Source organism: Marmota flaviventris, chromosome 13, assembly GCF_047511675.1.
Source record: "Marmota flaviventris isolate mMarFla1 chromosome 13, mMarFla1.hap1, whole genome shotgun sequence".
Classification (NCBI taxonomy): domain Eukaryota; kingdom Metazoa; phylum Chordata; class Mammalia; order Rodentia; family Sciuridae; genus Marmota; species Marmota flaviventris.
Genome location: NC_092510.1, coordinates 42,496,278 through 42,516,042, shown reverse-complemented (window position 1 = coordinate 42,516,042; position 19,765 = coordinate 42,496,278). Strand labels below are relative to the sequence as shown.

The 19,765-nt window shown below is 40.4% G+C and overlaps 1 protein-coding gene across 8 annotated transcripts in view; it reads right to left on the bottom strand.

Annotated features, from left to right (window-relative positions):
• Nucleotides 1-19,765, bottom strand: part of Kdm4c (lysine demethylase 4C) — a 394,812-nt gene that overhangs the window by 268,458 nt on the left and 106,589 nt on the right. For all 8 annotated transcript variants that reach the window (XR_011704102.1, XM_027943079.3, XM_071600636.1 and 5 more), the window contains exons 6-7: nucleotides 16,072-16,121; nucleotides 5,157-5,260 (exon numbers count right to left, since the gene is read on the bottom strand). Coding sequence is in view for 7 of the 8 variants with exons in the window: in XM_027943079.3 (XP_027798880.2) it covers nucleotides 5,157-5,260; nucleotides 16,072-16,121 (154 nt within the window). In the remaining variant the exon portion in view is untranslated. The remainder of the gene's footprint in view (nucleotides 1-5,156; nucleotides 5,261-16,071; nucleotides 16,122-19,765) is intronic.

The following is a 19,765-nucleotide window of genomic DNA, read 5'->3' as shown; positions in this document are numbered from 1 at the left end:
CTTTCAATGTGTCCCATAGATTCCGATATGTTGTGTCTGTGTTTTCATTAATCTCTAAGAATTTTTTAATTTCCTCCTTGATGTCTTCTATAACCCATTGATCATTCAGTAACCTATTGTTCATTCTCCAAGTGATATATTCTTTTTCCTTCCTTCTTTTATCGTTGATTTTCAGTTCCATTCCATTATGATCAGATAGGATGCATGGTATTATCTCTACTCCTTTGTATTGTCTAAGAGTTTCCCTGTGACATAATATATGATCTATTTTTGAGAAGGATCCATGTGCTGCTGAGAAAAAAGTGTAACTGTTTGATGTTGGGTGGTATATTCTATATATGTCAATTAAATCTAGGTTATTAATTGTGTTATTGAGTTCTATAGTTTCCTTATTCAACTTTTGTTTGGAAGATCTGTCCAGTGGTGAGAGAGGTGTGTTGAAGTCTCCCATGATTATTGTATGGTGGTCTATTAGACTCTTGAACTTGAGAAGAGTTTGTTTGATGAACATAGCTGCACCATTGTTTGGGGCATATATATTTATGATTGTTATGTCTTGTTGGTGTATGGTTCCCTTGAGCAGTATGTAGTGTCCCTCTTTATCCCTTTTGATTAACTTGGGCTTGAAATCTATTTTATTTGATATGAGTATGGACACTCCTGCTTGTTTCCGAAGTCCATATGAGTGATATGATTTTTCCCAACCTTTCACCTTCAGCCTATGTATGTCTTTTCCTATCAAATGTGTCTCCTGTAGGCAGCATATTGTTGGGTCTTGTTTTGTGATCCATTCTACTAGCCTGTGTCTCTTGATTGGTGAATTTAAGCCATTAACATTTAGGGTTATTATTGAGATATGGGTTGTTCTTCCAGCCATATTTGTTTATTTATGTTACTAAACATGGTTTGTTTTCCTCTTTGATTATTTTTCCCCCTTTACTGTCCTACCTCCCACTGTTGGATTTCATTGTTATTTTCCATTTCCTCTTCCTGTAATGTTTTGCCAAGGATGTTTTGAAGAGATGGTTTTCTAGCTGCAAATTCTTTTAACTTTTGTTTATCGTGGAAGGTTTTAATTTCATCTTCCATCCTGAAGCTTAATTTCGCTGGAAACACAATTCTTGGTTGGAACCCATTTTCTTTCAGTGTTTGAAATATGTTATTCCAGGATCTTCTAGCTTTCAGAGTCTGTGTTGAAAGATCAGCTGTTATCCTGATTGGCTTACCCCTAAATGTGATCTGCTTCCTTTCTCTTGTAGCTTTTAAAATTCTCTCCTTATTCTGTATGTTGGGCATCTTCATTATAATGTGTCTAGGTGTGGGTCTCTTATGATTTTGCACATTCGGCGTCCTGTAGGCTTCTAGGATTTGGGATTCTGTCTCATTCTTCAAGTCTGGGAAGTTTTCTCGTATTATTTCATTGAATAGATTGCTCATTCCTTTGGTTTGAAACTCTGTCCCTTCCTGTATCCCAATGAGTCTTAAATTTGGTCTCTTGATGTTATCCCATATTTCTTGGATGTTCTGCTCATGGTTTCTTAACAGTCTTGCTGAGCTGTCTATGTTCTTTTCAAGTTGAAATACTTTATCTTCATTGTCTGATGTTCTGTCTTCTAAGTGTTCTACTCTGCTGGTAGTATTCTCAATTGAGTTTTTAAGTTGGTTTATTACTTCCTGCATTTCTAGGATTTCTGTTTGTTTGTTTTTTACAACCTCTATCTCCCTGTATAGTTGATCTTTTGCTTCTTGGATTTGTTTATGTAATTCATTGTTGAAGTGATCTTTCATTGTCTGATTTTGCTGTCTGATGTCTTCCTTGAGACTCCAGATCATCTGAAGCATGTATATCCTGAATTCTTTATCTGACATTCCATCTGCTGCAGCTATTACCTCTTCTAACATTGAATTGACCTGCATTGCTTGTGGTCCGTTCTTTCCTTGTCTCTTCATACTGTTCGCGTTCCTTTCTACTTGGTGAAACTGTTGTGCTATTGAATTTTCCCCCTATATATTTATATTGGTCTTGTATAGTTGCAAAGTCTCCCTCGCAGGCGCGGGCGGCGGCTCTGCCCCTCCTCCAATTGGGGCAATGTGCCTACCACGCCGGCAGGCCGCTGGGCCTGCTCTGCCGGTCGGTAGCAGGTCCGCCGACCTTGCAGGCGCGGGCGGCAGCTCTGTCCCTCTGCGGGCTGCTAGGCTTGTTCTGTCGGTGGTCGCAGTTCTCCCTACTTTGCAGGCGCAGGCAGCGGCACTGCCCCTCTGCAGGCCTCTGGGGCTGTTCTACCAGTGGGTCGCAGGTCCGCCTACCTTGCAGGCGCGGGGGGGGGGGGGGGGGCGGCGCGGCTCTACCCTTACTCAGGCCACTGGGCCTGTTCTGTCTCTCGGTTGCAGGTCTGGCCTGTTCTGATGGTGGTCACAGTTCCGTTGACCTTGCAGGCGCGGGGGGAGGGGGCGGCTCTGCCTCTCAACAGGCCGCTGCTCCTCTTCTGCCGGTGGGTCGCAGGCCCGCCTACCTTGCAGGAGTGATTGGAAGCTCTGCCCCTCCGTGGGCCACTGGGCCTTTTCTGTCGGTGGTCACAGTTCCGCCTACCTGGCAGGCGCGGGGGGTGGGGGGCGGCTCTGCCCCTCAGCAGGCCGCTGGGCCTGCTCTGTGCGTGGTCACAGTTCCCTCTACCTTGCCGGTGCAGGGGGAGGGGGTGGCTCTGCCTCTCAGCAGGCCGCTGCTCCTCTTCTGCCGGTGGGTCGCAGGTCCGCCTACCTTGCAGGAGTGATTGGAAGCTCTGTCCCGCCACAGGCCACTGGGCCTTTTCTGTCGGTGGTCACAGTTCCCCTACCTGGGAGGCGCGGGGGGTGGGGGGCGGCTCTGCACCTCAGCAGGCCGCTGGGCCTGCTCTGTGGGTGGTCACAGTTCCCTCTACTTTGCCGGCGCAGGGGGAGGGGGCGGCTCAGCCTCTCAGCAGGCCCCGGATTCATTCTTATATAACTCTATTATAAGAATGAAAAGAATTAAGTAATTACTATCATTAATCCCAATTGGCAGATGAAGAAACAAAGGCTCACAAAAACTGTGTTACAGAGCTGGGAATGTGGCTCTCTGGTAAAGTACTTGCCTAGCATGCATGAGGCCCTGGTTTTAATCCCCAGTACAGAGAAGAGGAGAGGGAGGGAAGGTGGGAAGGAGGAGGAAAGAGGAAGGAGGAGGGAAATGGAAGTAAAAGAAGGAGAAGGAGGAGAAAGAAAGAAAGAAGAGAAAGAAGGATGTTGAAGGAAGAACAAAAAGAAAGAAGAAGGAGTAAGAGGAGAAAGAAGAAGGAAGAGAGGAAGGAGGAGGAGGAAGAAGAAGAGAAGGAACTGCAGCAGAAGAAGGAAGAGAAGGAGGAATGAACTTGGGAAGTGTACTTCCAGTCTGTGATGCCACTTACTACTTTGCTGCATGTTATATCACCATCACCAAAAGAAGCAGCTCCTGAAGAAGCACTGTGTCATCACATGCCCAACATTGAGATGGTGATAAAATTTCATATGAACAAGTGTCATTGCCAATTGTCCCTCTAAATCACTGGTGTTTCATCATCTCAGTATTAAAAATTCATCCTGCCACTTGCACAGAAGCCACAAAATGTCCCATCCACAAAGGCCCAGATGAGAACCTGACACATCTAATATAATCTACCACAGAACAGCTAGGGAACTACAGCCCAGAAAGGTAAGCAGGACAGAACCTACCTCCTTCTATCCCCAATATTGGGAAGAAACTATAAGATCCATAGGCCTCCATCCTGAGAAAAGACCCAACTCCATAGTTCTGTTCCTTCACCAAACCAAAGACCAGCCCTAAAATTGTCCATACTTTAACCAGGCCTAACCTACAAAGAGGATTTTCTGTCCTAGGGGATACTAGTTCATTCCTTAAGGCAGGCAAAGTTGGGCTTTCTCTAAGTTGCCTTTTAATATCCCAGCTTCAGTAGAAGTATCAATGAAGCTCATGCCAACCACTTGAAGAAATATTTGGTAATGATGTGTCCAAGACTCACAAAAGCCTGATATCGCAGGTAAGACAAAGTCCCACCACAGCAGTCCCTCTGTAGACAGAGCCTCTGCCCTCTGCAACTGACAGCACAGCAGCCCATCATCACCTCCTCTCCACACCATGCCCTCCACCACTATGCATGGCTTTAAGGCTGAACTTTTTCAAGTATGTAACTGTGTGATTAAAACACACTCATCACACAGAGAGTGAGTTCCCTACATGACTACTCTGTGAGGGTGAGAGAGCTGCCTCAAGATGAACAAAGATTCTCGCACTTGGAAAAATCCCATTTTGAACAGAGTCCTCCTGCCAAAACAAGGCTACTTGAAGAACCTAAGATAAAGAAGATGTAATGATTCAGTCACAAGTGAAAAGCTTCTAAAGTGGAAAAAAGCAAGGATTCTGGGAATAAAATAAAAGTTAAGAAAGAAGAGCAGTTTTTTAATGTTTCTATAAGTAGCTAAGCACTTAATCCTCCAAACACTGAGGAGCGCTTTTATTTATATGATCAGGCCTTGTATCATTTCAGCTACTTCACGTAAAAATGCTCAAGCTCCGTGATAAATTTGACCCAGTAACCACTATGAATGCAAAAAAGACGGGGTACAGTATTAATGAGCTTTACAAAACTTAATTTTCAGAAATATTTTACAGAAGCAATATCTGATTATTATGTTAATAATTTTATCCATAATGAAGTCTCAATTGTATTATTTCCAAATGTGTTTAGGAGCAACTGATTCTAACCAACCACTAAAAATAATTTCTCCCGATTTTTTAAAAATATATCACAAAAGTTATATTACTCATATAAAAGACTTTTAATATAAAGCATAAACTCAACTTGTAGAATGTGTTATATTTTATTTACATTGTTATTAGGATGAAATATAACAACATGAAATCTCTAGTAAATATATGATGAAACAAAATTAATTTTAAATTAGGATTTAGAAAAACTAATGATATATTGATACATTATAAAACATGCATTGAATTTACCCACATCCTATCATCTTTTTTAAACAACTTCTTAAAGAAACATTAACATGTTAAACTCATCATAAATGTAAGTTATGTAAACAAGAATGTATGAAAAATGTATGAAAGAGTAATAGTAATATACCTTGTCAAAGGGAATACCGTATTTCTTCAAAACTGATGGAGATATCAGTGTCATCTTGTGGCGAAGAAATGCATCACATCCTTGGGAACTGCTTGGGAAAAAACCTAAATAAAAACAGTAAATATAAGCATCATTGGGTCAATTAAGATGAAATTTCAAAATTTTATATAAATTCTAGTGTTCTTAGAGAAAGACAATTTATTATCAAGTATAGGGAAACTCTTAACACCAAAACCCTCTTACTATATAAATCAGCGAGAATTCTTAAAATTTAAGGAATACATATTTATGTCACCAAAGGTAATCATCTTTACAAAAAGATTCACAAAGAATTGCTTTTGTAACATATAAAATTACTAAATTTCAGGAATCAATTTCAATTTGAAACATGTTTAAATTCAACCTGCCCAATATGTGCTAAATTGACAAAACATTAAAGCAGCTATGACAGTAATTATGCTTTTTTTTTTTGGAGGGGTACGGGGGGGGGGGGGGGGCAGGAGGGGGGACTAGAGATTGAACTCAGTGGTGCTTAACTGCTGAGCCACACCCCCAGGCATAATGTTTTTTTTTTTTTTATTTTAAGACAGGGTCTCAATTACTTGCTTGGGACATCACGAAATTGCTAAGACTGGCTTTGAACTTGCAATGCTCCTGACTCAGCTTCCTCAGTCTCTGGATTACAGGTGGATGCCACAATGACAGGCAAGTATGCATTTTAATAGAGGAACCTCTCATCTGAAATTCTTTTTTTTAATATTTATTTTTTAGTTATAGGTGGACACAATGTCTTTATTTTAGTTTATGTGGTGCTGAGGATCAAACCCAGTATACCTCATGCATGCTAGGCAAGTGCTCTACCTCTGAGTCACAACCCAGACCCTCATCTAAAATTCTTAAGTTATCATTCCAGAAGCACTCATCCCAATGTCTGACATACAGTACTGAACAGTTTTAGGGCTGCCTTTGTTTTTCACTAATTATTTTTAAACTAACTCCCTACTAACTTCTAATATTCTATAGTACAATTGGATAATTTGGTTGACAACAACTGAGTATTTCAAAAGAGAGGATTTTAAATGTTCTGTACCTCCTCCAAAGCCAAAATAGGGATCGGGGATAGAACTGCTGGAAACCTGCCGTATCTAACTACATGGCTCACTATACCCAACTAACTCAAGAATGTCACCAACTGATGAAAGGATCATCGGAACTGTAACTTATCACGAACCAGCTCTTGTAGAGTAGAAGCATTTGCCAGGAATCTGTTCCCCACCTAACCCCAGTACCAAAGACTGAAGTCAGGGATGTTTTGCCAGTGGGTTACCTCCCTACTCCTTTTTAATTTTTTATTTTGAGACAGTATCTTACCAAATTGCTAAGCATCTCACTAAGTAACTGAGACTGGTCTCAAACATACGATCTTCTTTGGGATTACAGCTATGCACCTATGCTCAACTTGCCAGGATTATTTTTAAGTATATAGCCTTTATTGATGCCACACATGGGTATATAAGGCCAAAACATGTCAAAAATTAATTAATTAAAAAATCAAACAGCCAGGAAAAAGAAACTGAGGTATAAGAAACCACCCACAAAAAAACATTACATTCTGTTTAAGCATCTGCACCTAGTTTTGTTTTTTGGTTTTTTTGTTTTTGTTTTTCTTTTTAAGAGGGGGAAATACACAAAAAAGTGTGGCTACAGAAATATCAAAATGTCTACAATTTCCATAAGACTAAAAGCATAGTTTTGCACCCTGTGGTCATCTGATGCATTCCTCTGCTTACAGTTAATATTCATTATTCATAAATAAGAAATGAAACATTAGTGAATGGAGGGAAAGCACCACACGAATCTAATGGGCCTTTCTACACAATAAGATATCCTAAGTCTTTCACACATCACACAGAAAGTAAGACATCCCTGTGGCAGTCCCCAAATGTACAACCCATGGGTGTATATTAATACATTTCAAATAGATCTATCAAATTTTTCAAATCTGTAACTTTGTGCAGCACTATATGAATTAAGCTGTAAACTAAAATCGATGAAGAAAGAAAAGTGTATTTAATTTGCTTCTGCTCTGGATTTGTAATCAGGACCTGTTCGGTGTGGTGACTGGTCATAAGTTAATTTAAATTGGAAAACCACTGAAGGAAAGTAATTTGCAGTATATTAAGAACTACAGATTGGTTCAGAAATTATATTTACAACATATTATTAGAATTACATTTTATGTCATCTTGGGCAACATCTCATAACAAGCACAAATTACATATAAAGAATATGCCTTAAAATGAGTTTCACCTCAAAATACCTGCAAGGCTACATGGCTTATACTTATATAAGTACTTATACTTCATACTCTATAAAAAAGTATTTTATGCAATATAGAAGTACACTATTATAACTAGAATAATGTGACACAAAAATGATAATATTTTGAGGGGCTGGGGATGTGGCTCAAGTGGTAGCGCGCTCGCCTGGCATGCGTGCGGCCCGGGTTCAATCCTCAGCACCACATACAAACAAAGATGTTGTGTCCGCTGAAAACTAAAAAATAAATATTAAAAATTCTCTCTCTCTTAAAAAAAAAAAATGATAATATTTTTAGAGACTCAGAACTCTCCCAGCAACAGAAAGGTTAATATCTTTCATCATAAACAAAAACATAACTTTGGAATAACATGTATGAAAAACAACAAAATCAGATCTCACAGAAAACATAACATTTAACTAAAAATCCCACTTAAGACTACCAGAATTTTGGGCTGGGGATGTGGCTCAAGCGGTAGTGCGCTCGCCTGGCATGCGTGCAGCCCAGGTTCGATCCTCAGCACCACATACAAACAAAGATGTTGTGTCCACCGAAAACTAAAAATATAAATATTAAAAAAAAAAAAATTTTCTCTCTCTCTCTCTCTCTCTCAAAAAAAAAAAAAAAAAAAAAAAAAGACTACCAGAATTTTTTATGTCACAACTGCAAAGACATCTTAGTACCAGTCAAAATTTTTTTATAATAAGTTCTTTTAAATGTGTCTTTCTGAATCCATTTTGCATATTTCCTTTCCTGGGTTTGTTTTTTGTTAATTTAACTTATTTAGAGGAAATCTTCTCTGAAAGCCATCATAATTCGCTTTAATCCACAAAGACATCATAATTTAGTGTAGTATTGTAAAGTTCCACAATATGTGCCATTTTACCAGGTTACATACACCAATGGGATAATCCATTCCTTCATGGTCCTCAGGAACAAGAAGTTCCAATCAACAAAGTTCTTTGGTATCCCCTGACATAGGTAGTACTAAGTATAATTGAGATACCTCATACCCCACAGGCTGACCGGATAATATGTAAGGTACAAATCACCCAAAATAAGGCTTTCACATCTTTCTATGGCATATACTTTGTCCTGATAAATCACTTGCTTTGTTCTTACATAAAAACAGACATACTAGAGGAGCATAATATAACATCTGCATGAGTGATAGGGATTCACTCCCTTTTACTGTGTGATGTTTGGGAGGAAGTATTTGAGAGGCAACCCACTTTGAGGTGCAAATTGCTGTGGGACTTTGTATAAAAAATCTTAGCCAATCCCCTCTTAAAGGTGCTTAAGAAAAATCCTTGCCTAAGCACCAACTCCTTTTCTTCCTATCCTCTCAACACACATGTTTTAGTATTAGTAAGTAATGGAGAAAAGTGTCTTTCATTACTTGAAGCCAGATTTGCCTTGACCAGTTGTTAAGAACTTGAAGTGCATGTTGCAGACACAGACTCCAAATACAACTTGAACACTCATGGCTGTGACTTACAGAATCTCACACTGCTTCAATTACCCCTATTATTCCATTCCTTGCTGCATTCTTGTGGGTACAAAACCTTATTCAATGGATGAAAACAACCTTAATTATCATGCATAAATATATATTATTTATATAAAACAATCCATTAATAAATAAATAAGGAGCTGGGGTTGTGGCTCAGTGATGAAGCGCTTTCTTCACATGTGTGGTGAGGCCATGGGCTCAATCCTCAGCACCAGGTTTAAAAAATAAATGAATGAATGAATGAATGATGAAGGTGTTGTGTCCATTTACAACTAAAAAAATATAAATATAAAAATAAATAAATAAAATGCAGTACAAACTCCTACGATGGAATACCACTCAGTCATAAAAATAATGAAGTGCTGCTACATGTTACAACACGGAAAATGTGAAAGGAGCCAGATGCAAAAAGTCATGAAATATCCAGAATAGGTAGAAACAGAAGTAGACTAATATCTAATTGCCAAATGCAGGCAGTACTGTTAGGGAATAGGGAATGACATGATTGATTCATACAGAGTTTTCCTTGTGTGGTGATGAGAATATATGGGAACTAGATAGGTCCACAGATATGATAGAAAAGATGGAAGCACAGGGACAGAAAATAGATTAGTGGTTGCCAGCAACTGGGGGTAAGGATGAAGCAACATGAGAAAACTTTGAGAGTATTGGAACATGTTCTGTATTTTGTTAATGGTGATGGCTACTCCACTGAACACATTTCTCTGAACTCGTTGAACTATATTCTTAAAGAAGTGGATTTGGGGGCTGGGGTTTGGCTCAGTGGTAAAGTGCTCGCCTCACACATGAGAGACCCTGGGTTCAATCCTCAGCACCACATAAAAATAAATAAACAAAATAAAGATATTGTGTCCATGTATAACTAAAAAAAATTTTTTTTAAAAAGAAGTGGACTTTACTATAAATAAATTTTACTTTGATACATCTGACCCAAAAAATTAATTAATACTTGGGAAATTGTTTTAGAAATGGATGGATAACAGATGTGTTTTTTCCTTCAAATGAAAAGTTTTCCACATTGTCAACTAATTTAATATTTTATAATATATTAGCTATTACAAACTAAGAAATTATTTATAAATCCTAATCTCATAAAACTCAAATTACAAATACATGCTGTTGCTTTGAACTACCAAAAGTTTCAGCCTTGGGAAAAGATTTAAAAATCAGTCGAGTGTCCTTTAGTTTGAGTACAGAAACACTTATCTGTAAAGACTGACCAATAGTTACAAACTACTGAGAAAGAGAGAGAGAGGTATAGAAAAGAGAAATGAAGGAAGAAAACATCAAATAGGTTGACCTACTTCCACACCAGCAAAAGACTTTGATTAAGATAATTTCATTCCTGGAGAACAGTGTATAAATACACCACAAAATGAATCCTACTTTTATATAATATTATAATGCACTAATTAAAATGATAATGATGATGATGATAATGTTAGAAAGATGATCAATAGAGTAGAGCAAGTGGATCAAAGAATTGGAAGGAAAGTACAAGAAGGTACCCAAATATGAGATTAATTAGATTATTTACTTAACAGAGGATTAGTATCCAGAACATAACTCAGATAACAAGGTGGGGTGGGAGAGAAAGACTACAAAAATGGGCAAATGACCTCAATAAACATTTCTCAAAAGTAGGAATGAAAATGGCCAACTGGCCTAATCATCAGGGAAATGCAAATCAAAGTCACATTGAGATATTATTCCAATTAGAATGGCAACTACCAAAAAGACAAAAAAATAACAAATGCTGGGGCAAGGATGAGAAAGGGGAATCCTTAAACAGTGTTGGTGGGAATATAACTTAGTACAGAGATAATGAGAAAAAAGTATAAAGGTTCCTCAAAATATTAGAAACAGCACTACCATAAGATACAGCAATCCCAGTATTAGGCAAATAGTCAAAGGAAATTAATCCATTATATCAAGAAATACTTGCACAAGTATAGAAATACTTGCACTCCCAAGTTTATGTTAGTACAGTAACTGATACATGGAATCAACTAAGATGTCCATCAATGGATGAATAAATAATACATAAATTCATCAGTAATTGAATATACAGTATATACACACAACAAAATATCATTTTGGTCATTAAAAAGAATGAAATTCTGTCATTTACATGGATGGAACTGGAAGACATCATGGTAAGTGAAATAAGCCAGGCACAGAAAGACAAATACTGAGTGTTCTCACTCACTTGTGGAAGCTAAAAACATTGATCTCACAGGAGAATAGAGAAGAATAGTGGTCAGTCGACACTAGGAAGGGAAGGGATGAGGGGGAAAAGGGAGAGGATAACAGTACCAAAATACAGTTAGATAGTCAGAATTCGGCTTTTATAGCACAACAGAAAACTACAGTTTCTAAAACTATAGTCTTCAAAAAAACTAAGCATTCAAATTTTCCAACACATAGAAATGATAAATTTTGAAGATGAAAATAGTAATCACATTCATCCACATTACACATAGATACATATATCAAATTATCACACTGTAACCCATAAGTATGTAAAACTATTGTGTCAATTAATTAAAAGTGGAAAAAATATATCATACAATGAATGCTAAGGTAAAAAAAGAGGATATAGAAATACCACTTCTATGAGAAACATTTTCAACAATAGATGTATTTGATGTACACATGAAATTTCCTGGCAAGCTGATTTATGAACCACTAAATTATGTGGAAATAAACCTGGTAACTTTTACCCACATCCCTAATTGAGAGGCTGATATTAGAGTTTTGTGCTACAGTTAGCCTCTCTGCTTCCTACAGTAAGAGGAGCAGTTGATTATCCAAGACTACATAGAATATTGTGTATCAAGATTGCCCAGGCTTCACTCTGCTCCAAGTGTTCCATGATTCATCCACATCTCTACTGGTAGTTTTTTCTAGGAGCAGCAAAAGGAAAAGTTCACACTGATCTTGGGATCAAAAAGGATGGAGCATGTTTAAGAAACTGCCTTGTTTTTAATCTCCTGAACATGGTGCCTTACATAATGGAACAGTTATATCTATTTCAAGCTGATAGGCAAAAACTCTTGAGTTAAAACTCTGAGTTAAATTTTCCATCAAATTTAATACACTGATTACTACTCATATGGTTTTTGACTGCATTCCTGATAGCACTTTGTTTTGTTTTATTCTTCTTCCCCTTTTGACATGTCTGTCACATGAACAACATACACATATATAACCCAGAGTCTGCAGGCCAAGCACACAGACAAATAGTTCAGAGTCAAGTTAACCAAGAATTGTCCTGGCTCAACCTCTGCTCTAAACCTACCCCTCAAATCCCACAGATCTTCATTTCCCTCCATAATTTCTCCCTGATACCTAGCATTCCCTTCCTCAATTCTTCCACTCAATTCTGTGCTGCTACTTCTTGGAACTACTAAAATATACTGGATATTTTATATCCAAATACACTATATTTATGTAAATAAATACAGTGATATCGCTGATGTCAAATTATGAAGAAAATAACTTTTTTAAGAATTGTTTCACTCTCTTAATGTTACAACACGGATTATTAGATGCAAATAATCAACCCCGATACAACATTCATTAACCTCCATGCTTAAGAGGCATGAATCAGGCATAAAAGCTGAGGATGTACCAATGGTCATCTTCATTTTTTATGGCTTACAGGACCCTTTAAAATTAATTATTTATAATCAGGGGTATTTTATTTATAAGCCTTTCAAAACCAGGCATTTTAATGTAGTATTTTCAATCCATCAGCTAAAAGTACCAATACCCTTCTATTATACTGTTATCTGAAACAGATTTCTGCTAATCATTTCTGCTAATCGGCTAAATGAATGCTTAAGGGAATAATATTTACCATTTTGAGAACTAATAAAAGTACATTTTCCTAATTCCAATAGCAAGGTATGAAAACAAATCAATTTAGACTCTGTTCACAAAATTAAAATGACTTGTTATTTATTGCTACCCTTCTATTCTCTTAATAGCAGTTATTCATAATCTCTTCATACCAAACCCTCTCGAGGTATTTGATAATGGTTTCCCAGAAATTTGCAAATATGTCCAATTTTCAATATTACTTCAGGGAATCAACAGAGTGACTGACTACATCTGACCCACAGATTTTTGTCTATTCCCTGGCACAGGGATCTCTGCAAATTAGGCTGATACTCTCTACTCCACAGGATTACACTCATGCTACTCACCATTTAAAAGAAAAATACCACACACAGACACAAATACATACACAAGAATGGACTAAATTAATCCTTCAACATTTACTCTTCTGTTCCCTTTTACTGAACACAGACTTTTAAAATAAATAAATAGGTATGAACCTACAGTCCCAGGTACTAGGGAGACTGAAGCAGGTCTGCTAGAGTCCAAGAGTTCAAAGCCACCCTGTGTAGCACAGTAAGACTCCAGTCCCAAAAATAAAATTTAATTAATTTAATCAATTAATTATTTTGGCAATAAAATCCAAAGCTAACAAATTTTTAAATATAAATAAGAGATGAAACTAAAATAATGGGTTTCAAGTAAATATAAGGATCTTAAAAGTACCAATGCCCTTCTATTATACTGTTATCTGAAACAGATTTCTGCTAAACATTCATACTTCCAAAATCAGTTGTACAATGTCCTAATTTACATATTTTCCTCCAGTAACCAATGTTTTCACAAAAGTAAATTGTTTCCATTTTTTTAAATAATGATTCACAATAAAAGACAAGTGGAATATAGTCTTTCACAGAAATTTTTAGATGTTCCCAATTTTATCTATATTTTGCTCAACTTAATGTAACACCAAAGATATTGTCTTATTTCTAAAACAGATGAGATTCAGACATTTTAAAAACTAAAAATCTTCCAAACTGTCATTCATGATTTAACATTATACCTCTATTCTCTTCTGTATTTGCAATTCAATTGTATCAAACCAAAAATTAGAAAGAATACAATGGCATTATAGGCAAATGTAACAAGTATAAAAATTGCAACAATTCACTTGAGATTTTTTTTATTACATTAATGTCTACATAATATTGCAAAAATACCTGTATAAATGAGAAAGCAGCTGAAGGGCAAAATCAAACTCCTGGCTTTATTAGATGCAGGCCTAATATCTTTCAGATAAAATATTTGTAGGTGCCACAGTCAATCAAGATTTCAATAGAAACCAAAGATGAAAGCATTCATGCATAAAAGGCAAGTGTGATAATTATGATGTGCAGGCAAGATAATGGGAAATATCTGAGCCTGCTTTTCATTTTATGTATCAAGTGTTGCCTTGACCTAGACATTCCATAATGCTCTATCACATTTACTGCATTATTTTATCATTTTAATTATTTAGCTGAATTCAATTAATTTGGCTGGCATCTGGTCAGTGGATACAAATCGTCCACAATCTTTCCCTGCTTCATTTCTCAAAATAATGCTACAAAACAGTTTTAAAGTTCTCACTCATTTTTCAAGTTTATTAACCTCTTACTGATTAAACAACTGGCACCCATTTTCCTGAAATGTCATTTCAGATAGTTTACGTCAAAGCATGAAAAAGCAATTTATATCACAAATTATAGTGTATGACTCAACACTGCAAAGTTTACATTGGCTTCAGTTTAAAAGTTCTCTAGTAGGGAGAAAATGGTGGAATAATTATTATAAGAAAAGAGAAGAGGATAATTCAGCACATAGTTTTACCATGAAGTTCATTGCCTATGTATTTAAGGATTATGGTAATCACCTTCTAAGCTCTGCTCTAATCTATTATCCAGGACCAGGACTCATCCACCTTAATATTCATGAAAATAGTCCCTAACAAAGTTTAAGATTACAATTACATTGCTATTATTACTATAACGTATTACGTTTTTAAAAAAAACACTAGGGCTTTATAGTTATTAACCTGCCAAAATTATAATAATGTCTCTTACAAATGTGATATTGTAACTGGTTCCTTCTAATACTCTCCTCTAATTTTGGGGAAAGTAACTTTTAGATATCATTAAGAATTTTTGTTCAGAACTGTCAAGTCAAAGAATGAGGATTCTCAGTGACCCCATTTCATTATTAAATGAGAGCATGTCTAATGTGGGAACAAAATTCCTTTCCTCACAGAAGGTAAACCTAACATACCAATGAATCTTAGACCAGTGTCTAACTAAAAGGACACTACTCAGGATTCAATCCTGGATACATACAGAATATCTTGATCAAATGGAATTCAACTTTCCGCTGCAAGTAAGTCACAACCGGACTACCTCTTCTGTGGAGAGGGAACATATATCTTCAGATATAAGTGGTGGGGTATGAGTCTGTTTCTTCTCTGCACATGCAATCAAATGAGGACAAGGCTACCTGATGCATCTTTAATAGACAGGAAGAAGCAGGGTGGTGGCTGCTTTGGCTGGCCTTTTCCACATGCATGAGCAGGCACAAGGTGAAACCAGCAAGGGAGCTACCACAAGAATTCCTCATTTTGGCCTTTATGACAAGGAAGAAAGTTATAAAAAAATTTAAAAATTCAAGTTGCAGAAAGTTAATTATGCCAGTCCAAGAAGACATATTCTTAGATGTATCCTCAGGATATTCGCTTTCATCCACAAGGACAGTCCCCAGCCTAATGAACTACATAAGAATGGAGAGTCAGAGGTTACAGAACGCTTTGGGGAAATGACATGGTAACATAAAAAATTATCAAACACATGTACATGAGACACAGCAATATAGTCTTTGAAAGAAAATACTTAGAAGGAAAAATATTATGATGTTAAATACATTATATAAAAGAGAAAACAATTTGGAAACAGCCAAAACAGATTAAGTGCAATTCTTATTGAAATAATAAACAGCCAGCTCAAATAACCAGGAAGATTATAAAACATGAAAAATATTCACAAATCAATGTAAAAAATTATAGTTATTCAATTAGGGAAATATTTAAAAGCAATTAACTTAGAACAAATAAAATCAACAGAATATCATTCTACACTATAAAAATACCCTAAAACAAGAACTTATTAAGGTAAGAAATGGAAAGCAAGTTTTACCTTGAGCTAGTCTCTCAAGTCGTTTTCCATGCTCTGGGGGTATAGCATACCTAAAATATTAAAACATAAACAGAAATTTTAAATTTATAATATTTCAACTAGTATCCTAAGGATAATTATTCCTAAATAATGTAATAAAAAAAATGTCTTTTTAAAATCTGAAAATTACAATGTTCTTTGGGAGAAAATATAAATGTTGGTATAATAATTTTTTTAAATTAAATTCATTAAAATTCCATTTTAATGAACCAGAGATTAGAAAATCAATCACAAGCTATATCCCTTAGACTCTGAATGCAAGAAAAATAAGCTTATAAATTACCTATTTAAATGTTGCATCCCAGTATCTCAAATACATTTTAAAGATTAAGGGGAAAAGACCCAGGTCCAGTGAAATACTTAAGTCAAGGGGAATTCCTTGCCAAATTCTGTGCCCTGTCTCACAACACTCCAACTCCCTATCCTTAACCTATTTTTAGGTAGTTTTTTTGCTGTGAGGTTATTTAGTTTTGACTTTAATTTTCAAGAGATTATGGGTACTATCTTTTTTAACTTTTAAGATATTTCTATTGACAACAAGACCAAAAAAATTATTCTACCGACATTTTTATTTCCCCCCAAAGAACATTGTAATTTTCAAATTTTAAAACAAAAAGTTACCAGCCTTAGTAATGTAACTTATATTTATGAATTTGTGACTTTTTAAAAATCTTGATCATAGCAATAATTTTTCAGCCCTGAAGAAATACTCATTTCTAATTCCTGATGTTTTTCAAAAGTAAGGTCCTTGAAATTATTTATTATGGAGTTACTAACAAGTTTTTAAAATAGTAATCTCATAATATCCTATAAAAATCTAAATTTTAAAAAGCTAATTTACTCCCCTCCCCCTGCGCCGGCATAGTAGAGGGAACTGGGACCAAAGACAGAGCAGGCCCAGCGGCCTGCTGAGGGGCAGAGCCGCCCCCCACCCCCCTCGCCTGCCAGGTAGGGGAAGGGTGACCACCGACAGAAAAGGCCCAGTGGCCCAGGGCGGGACAGAGCTTCCAATCACTCCTGCAAGGTAGGCGGGCCTGCGACCCACCGGCAGAAGAGGAGCAGTCGCCTGCTGAGAGGCTGAGCCGCCCCCTCCCCCTACGCCGGCATAGTAGAGGGAACTGGGACCAAAGACAGAGCAGGCCCAGCGGCCTGCTGAGGGGCAGAGCCGCCCCCCACCCCCCTCGCCTGCCAGGTAGGGGAAGGGTGACCACCGACAGAAAAGGCCCAGTGGCCCAGGGCGGGACAGAGCTTCCAATCACTCCTGCAAGGTAGGCGGGCCTGCGACCCACCGGCAGAAGAGGAGCAGTCGCCTGCTGAGAGGCTGAGCCGCCCCTTCCCCCTGCGCCAGCATAGTAGAGGGAACTGGGACCAAAGACAGAGCAGGCCCAGCAGCCTGCTGAGGGGCAGAGCCGCCCCCCACCCCCCTCGCCTGCCAGGTAGGGGAAGGGTGACCACCTACAGAAAAGGCCCAGTGGCCCAGGGCGGGACAGAGCTTCCAATCACTCCTGCAAGGTAGGCGGGCCTGCGACCCACCAGCAGAAGAGGAGCAGTCGCCTGCTGAGAGGTTGAGCCGCCCCCTCCCCCTGCGCCGGCATAGTAGAGGGAACTGGGACCAAAGACAGAGCAGGCCCAGCGGCCTGCTGAGGGGCAGAGCCGCCCCCCACCCCCCTCGCCTGCCAGGTAGGGGAAGGGTGACCACCGACAGAAAAGGCCCAGTGGCCCAGGGCGGGACAGAGCTTCCAATCACTCCTGCAAGGTAGGCGGGCCTGCGACCCACTGGCAGAAGAGGAGCAGTCGCCTGCTGAGAGGCTGAGCCGCCCCCTCCCCCTGCGCCGGCATAGTAGAGGGAACTGGGACCAAAGACAGAGCAGGCCCAGCGGCCTGCTGAGGGGCAGAGCCGCCCCCCACCCCCCTCGCCTGCCAGGTAGGGGAAGGGTGACCACCGACAGAAAAGGCCCAGTGGCCCAGGGCGGGACAGAGCTTCCAATCACTCCTGCAAGGTAGGCGGGCCTGCGACCCACCGGCAGAAGAGGAGCAGTCGCCTGCTGAGAGGCTGAGCCGCCCCCTCCCCCTGCGCCGGCATAGTAGAGGGAACTGGGACCAAAGACAGAGCAGGCCCAGCGGCCTGCTGAGGGGCAGAGCCGCCCCCCACCCCCCTCGCCTGCCAGGTAGGGGAAGGGTGACCACCGACAGAAAAGGCCCAGTGGCCCAGGGCGGGACAGAGCTTCCAATCACTCCTGCAAGGTAGGCGGGCCTGCGACCCACTGGCAGAAGAGGAGCAGCCGCCTGCTGAGAGGCTGAGCCGCCCCCTCCCCCTGCGCCGGCATAGTAGAGGGAACTGGGACCAAAGACAGAGCAGGCCCAGCGGCCTGCTGAGGGGCAGAGCCGCCCCCCACCCCCCTCGCCTGCCAGGTAGGGGAAGGGTGACCACCGACAGAAAAGGCCCAGTGGCCCAGGGCGGGACAGAGCTTCCAATCACTCCTGCAAGGTAGGCGGGCCTGCGACCCACCGGCAGAAGAGGAGCAGTCGCCTGCTGAGAGGCTGAGCCGCCCCCTCCCCCTGCGCCGGCATAGTAGAGGGAACTGGGACCAAAGACAGAGCAGGCCCAGCGGCCTGCTGAGGGGCAGAGCCGCCCCCCACCCCCCTCGCCTGCCAGGTAGGGGAAGGGTGACCACCGACAGAAAAGGCCCAGTGGCCCAGGGCGGGACAGAGCTTCCAATCACTCCTGCAAGGTAGGCGGGCCTGCGACCCACTGGCAGAAGAGGAGCAGCCGCCTGCTGAGAGGCTGAGCCGCCCCCTCCCCCTGCGCCGGCATAGTAGAGGGAACTGGGACCAAACACAGAGCAGGCCCAGCGGCCTGCTGAGGGGCAGAGCCGCCCCCCACCCCCCTCGCCTGCCAGGTAGGGGAAGGGTGACCACCGACAGAAAAGGCCCAGTGGCCCGCGGCGGGACAGAGCTTCCAATCACTCCTGCAAGGTAGGCGGGCCTGCGACCCACCGGCAGAAGAGGAGCAGCGGCCTGCTGGGAGGCAGAGCCGCCCCCTCCCCCCCGCGCCTGCAAGGTAGTCGGAACTGAGACCACCATCAGAACAGGTCAGACCTGCAACCGAGAGACAGAACAGGCCCAGTGGCCTGAGGAAGGGTAGAGCCGCCCCCCCCCACACGCCTGCAAAGTAGGCGGACCTGCGACCCACTGGCAGTACAGCCCCAGAGGCCTGCAGAGGGGCAGTGCCGCTGCCTGCGCCTGCAAAGTAGGCAGAACTGCGACCACCAACAGAACAAGCCTAGCGGCCCGCAGAGGGACGGAGCCGCCGCCCGCGCCTGCAAGGACGGCGGACCTGCTACCGACTGGCAGAGCAGGCCCAGCGGCCTGCCGGCGTGGTAGGCACATTGCCCCAATTGGCGGAGGGGCAGAGCCGCCGCCCGTGCCTGCGAGGGAGACTTTGCAACTATACAAGACCAATATAAATATATAGGGGGAAAATTCAATAGCACAACAGTTTCACCAAGAAGAAAGGAACGCGAACAGTATGAAGAGACAAGGAAAGAAAGGACCACAAGCATTGCAGGTCAACTCAACTTTAGAAGAGGTAATAGCTGCAGCTGATGGAATGTCAGATAAAGAATTCAGGATATACATGCTTCAGATGATCTGG